At 41.4% G+C, this 5234-nt stretch overlaps 1 protein-coding gene across 1 annotated transcript; it reads right to left on the bottom strand.

Moving 5' to 3' along the window:
* Nucleotides 1–1121: 1121 nt before the first annotated feature.
* On the bottom strand, nucleotides 1122–4689 carry LOC147642084 (G-type lectin S-receptor-like serine/threonine-protein kinase SD2-5). The gene has a single exon (XM_086825532.1). It carries the CDS (start codon nucleotides 4378–4380, stop codon nucleotides 1714–1716), a length of 2667 nt encoding a protein of 888 aa, XP_086681658.1. The 5' UTR covers nucleotides 4381–4689; the 3' UTR covers nucleotides 1122–1713.
* Nucleotides 4690–5234: the final 545 nt, after the last annotated feature.

Below are 5234 nucleotides of genomic sequence, written 5' to 3'. Positions count from 1 at the left end.
AATCAAGGTTATATTAATTGAAACAAAAACATCAACAACAATAGTATAGCAACATGGGAGAAGTAGTAAGAGTAGTAGAGGAGGAATAGGAGATGAAATGATAAAGATGGAGGAGGAGGAGTGACAGTAAAGGAGAAGGAGGAGGAGGAACATCAAAGGAAAAGTAGTAGTAGTAGTAGGAGGAGGAGGAGGAGGAGGAGGAGGAGGACAAAGTTAAGTAACAATAGCAAAGGAGGACTTGTGGAGGAGGAGAAAAGTAGTAGGAGTATTCGTAGGGCAATAGCAAAGGAGGAGGAGGAGAAGGAGAAAGTTGAGTAGCAATGGAGATATAGGAGTTGTAGTAACTTTAACAACACCAATAGTGTAGGTTAAGTAGGAGGAGCAATGAATAATGTGGGAGAGGACTAGAAGGGTTGGCAGTAGTAGCTCCAAAAATAGGAGGATCTAAGTAAAAGGAGAAATCGGAGGATCTAAGTAAAAGGAGAAGGAGGAATCGGAGGATCTAAGTAGAAAAGGAGAAGAAGGAGGATCTAAGTAGAAAAGGAGAAGAAGGAGAAATAGTACAAACAACAGACTATCATAATGTTTTTTCTATGATAATATGTCCATAATGTGTATGGTTTATTAGGATAGTTGTATGTCCATGATGTGTATGGTTTGTTAGAATGATGGATCACTTATTATTATTATTGTGAACTAAGGCTTATGTTATGCACAAAGTATTTGATTATGATCATAATAATCTCTATGTAATATTTCACATATGAATGATTACAAAACAAGGTTTAGGAAAAGTAGAGAGGATTGTGCATATCATTTAATTTAAGTATTCCTACATAGTTAGCATTTTAATTCCATGCCATTGAGCAAAACATATTGACCCATGTTGGTGCAATCTCTATATGACGCCTTTGAAAATTCACATTCAACTCACAAGAATTTGAGGGATCCTCTTCATTAGAAAGTGAGAATTTGGAAAGTCACACATGGTTTGAATTAGCCTTAACAATTTTAACATGTGAGCCTAGACAATACAAAGATTTATGAAACTTGAATTTACACATAGAGAGGTTTAAATTACAAGGGGACTTGGTTAGTATATGAATTTAGAAGTGGATCACTATACATTTAAGAGTTGTGAGCAAGGTCACAAAAATGTGGGCCCACATTGTACATTGTGATACTATTCTCTAACTTTGAACAAGATCACAAGCATGTAACAGCCCCATCTCACGCCAACCCTCAGCATTAGTAGCATTAAGAAAGAGGTGATCGTCCCATGCATATAAGCAATTTTTCCTTTCAATCCATATTTGAAATAAATATTTAGAAAAATCATTTTAATTTGCCATTTGTATCATCCAATCTTTGACCTAAGGTCAGCGTTGCAAGTTGTATAACCAGACTAAGCCGTTCCATAGTACTATGCATTTGCCATGGCAACGATCACAATAACTAAGTCTCTCGATTATCTTCGACAGCAGCGCTAGCTGCAGCGTTATGGTTGGTATGGTCAACGAGCTAATCCAGATAAATCATAGTAAGCATGCCCATCAACATGCATTTGCAGTGAAATCAATCAAGCCTCAAAAATAAAAGGGCCTCGTGTGTTGCCTGAAAGTGTAGTTATCTTGCAGCTGCTATGTAGCTGCACGAGCTGGAATCAAGATCAGCACAATGAGAAGCTGATAGTTTGTTACTTCTGATCTCATCCTAACGGCTACTCATCACTTCAAAGAAATCACCAAGTTCCTGATCATAATTGCATCCAGCTGCACTTGGCATACTCCTCAGAGCAAAGTGGATTCCATGGGTTAACTTTGAAACCGGCAAATCAGTGACATCAATGCTCCCCTCTAGCATCTGCACAACCTTCTCCATGGATGGCCTCATGGCTAGCTCTGTCTGGATGCACAAAAGGGCTGTGTTAATCATCCTTTTGGCTTGCTTTTGATCTACTGATTGACCTAATCTCTTATCAGGGAGATCTGAAATCCTTCCTTCCTCTGTTTTTCTTACTACCACAGCTGGGTAATATGTTTCCTCATATGGTACAATGGTCTCATCAAGGTTCCTTCTTCCGCTCACTATCTCCATCAACACCAGCCCAAAACTGAACACATCTGTCTTGTCTGTGATGGGTCCTTGACATAGCCATTCTGGAGCTAAATACCCTGGTGTACCCCTTATGGTTGTCAACACAGACGTCTTATAATCATCTCTATTCACCAGACTAGATAACCCAAAGTCTGACACTTTGGGGTTGAACTTCTCATCCAACAATATGTTCTGAGGCTTAACATCAAGATGGATGATCCTCTCTTTGCAGCCTTCATGTAAGTATGCCAAACTGCGGGCGGTCCCCAGGGCAATACTGAATCTTAAAGGCCAGCTTAGGGCTTGTGAACCATTCTCCTTTGATTGGAAAAGCCATCTATCTAATGATCCATTTGGCATAAAGTCATATACCAGGAGCCTTTCAGAGCCTTCAGCACAAAAACCACATAGTCTTACCAGATTAAGATGGTGAATACCACCTAATGTAGCCACTTCTGCCCTGAATTCCTTTGTGCCTCGCCCAGGGCCACTAGCCACTAGCCTTTTCACAGCCACTTGACTCCCATTCGCAAGCACTCCCTCATACACGTTCCCAAACCCTCCTGAACCCAGCAATTTGCTAAAACCCCGGGTGATTTTCTTGAGCTCCTTGTAAGTATACCTTGTTGGAAATGTGGGTAGAATCTGAAGAATCCATGTATCATCACTATCATCTTTATTTGAGCTGCACTTTCCACAAAGGATGGCTACCATCAGGAAAATGCAAACCGATACTATACATGAGCTTACCCCTGCTATTACGACAATATAATAAGCTTTCCATTTTTGATCTGATGTTTTACTACTGTCCTCTACCTTTAAAAATGCTAAGAAGATTGAAGCATTTGCGGTGCGAAGGGTTTTTAATGCAGTCGAGTAGGGGAAACAGGACCTACTCTCTGTGTGGTAAAACACAGCAGTACAGGAGCAATTGGTCAAGCAATTTTGTAGGCAACCAGCCAAATCTATGTGATAATCTTGAGGGGTATATGTATTAGGAAAGTAATCAACCCCACTAAGGTTTAGGAAGTGCTGGTTAGAGTCCATTAATGTGGTGCTTAATTCACAAGTAGGACTTAACCTTGGTGGAGAACATCCTGTAAGATGACCTGAGTGATCCAAGATTTGCTTGAAATCATCTTCTGATGATGCTTCAGCTTCGCTTGTTGAATCAGGGCAAGTGCAAGAGCCACCAGATGATGAGCAAATACCATAGGAACCACACGAATTTGGAAGAAGACAAGGATCACTTCTGAGAAGATCAAAGCGTTTTAACCACTGCCCACCATCATAAGAATAACCCCTTAGAAACCCATCCTTCTCTATTCTTATGAAAGAAATGTTGAGCTCCAAGCTCAGATTTTGATCAAATTCCCAATCCCTTAGTTGTGAGCAGGAAGAAGAATTGAGCTTGCATAGCTCTGCTGAATGGCTGGTATTGGCAAGAGGCCCAAGAAATGGTGCAAAGGATATATATCCATTATCCAGAAGAAAGGAAAACTGGTCAGTGCATGTATGTGTCAATGAGAATGTGTCATTCTTGCCATAGCAGCCCAGAATCCAGTAAGGTGTTGGGTTTTTTCGAGAGCTTATATCATACAAGGCGAGACCGCCCACCTTCATAGCCAAGCTATAATACCCTTCAGATCCATTTTGATCAGAAACTCTACTGACGATCTGCATGTCTGGATGGAGGTACTGATATTGAAGCAATGTATCTGTTGGATAATCATAGCTCTGCCAGAGGGTTTGATTGAGGATATCAAAAATGGCAAGGTTACCCCAATCATCTAGGTATATGCCTGCAACACTTTGATTGGCTGTATGAGTGGACCATACTAAGGTTCCATCTGATTCATGCAGGGTGAGATCTCCATCCTCCTGCATCTTAACCACTGCGTTCTCTTGTACAGGGTTGTTCCTATTGGCACTCCAAACCACTCTGAAGTACTGCCTATTCACTACCTGGTACTCATGATCATATGTCAAGATGGAGAAGGTGTATTGGTTCGGTGTGTTGTTCACAAAGCAGAGATGGTAGCTCCATGATGCTGCAACCGAGTCGAAACAGCGAGCGGTCGCAGAGTTCTCGTCCAAGTTGAAGAGGATGCTTTGCTCATCAGAAGCATTGTTGACAAGAGTAAGGTTTCTAGGCAATACTGTGACATCACTGGGCAAGATAGCCCAGGACGAGCCTACGCATGACAAGAAGATTAAGATTAATGCTGTAGGATTGAACATGGTTGAAATGGGAGAGATATTCACTAGATGGCTATAGAACATAGTTCTAGATTTTTGGAGCGGAATAAGTCCTGTAGTAAGAGCTGATAAGTGTACAGAAACCGAGATGATCAAATAATTGTGTGCAGATTAAGCAGCATCAGCAGAGGATAACAAGGTGGAAGCTGGCTTAATGCCTAATCAGATTTTGCCAATCACAAATCAGATTAGAAGAGGACTGGAGCTGGTGATTATGGGACAGAATATGGTGAACAATCTTAGTCTATCAATTTGATTATCGATAACAAACTCTTGCATTAAAGCAATATGATCACAAAAGAGCATCTTGTTTCAAAAAAAAAACATCTTATGTTAAGATTAGCGTTGGGTTAAGCCGAGATGGACGGCCAAGATCTTGCACGCTCTCAAGAAGATTCACGGACAAGATCGCCTCATGCAGACGGCGAACCAGAAAGATCGACCGCTAATATCTCCTCATGCCTGGGATGTAGCTTAGCAAGATCAATGGTGTAGATCTCCTTTTACTAGCACGAGATCACCGGGGGGAGATCTCTTCATGGGAAGGTGGACGGTTGAGATCTCTATCATATGGAGATGGACAGTTCAGATTCAATTCATGTACTCGTCGTGGCAAGTATGGACGGCAGATATTAACTCATTCACTCGTAACGATATTTACGTGAGAATATGGACGGCTCAGATTAACTCATGCAATCGTTACTTGGCAGATGTGTTGGAAGATTCTATTCACCGTCAAGTAACTGACGGAAGGTTCGGTGCCGGCAAGGCCCTATTGTTTATCCTATCGATGGGGATGCACCGCCGGCCTCAACATTTGTCGTGCTACACCACAAAGAGTATACTACAAAGAGCTGGCCTTGAAATATCCCATGGCA

The sequence above is a fragment of the Cibotium barometz genome, chromosome 1, assembly GCF_041138505.1.
Source record: "Cibotium barometz isolate CiBa-2024 chromosome 1, ASM4113850v1, whole genome shotgun sequence".
Classification (NCBI taxonomy): Eukaryota; Viridiplantae; Streptophyta; class Polypodiopsida; order Cyatheales; family Cibotiaceae; genus Cibotium; species Cibotium barometz.
The sequence above is the reverse complement of the archived record's forward strand: the minus strand, read 5'-3'. Positions and strand labels throughout refer to the sequence as shown.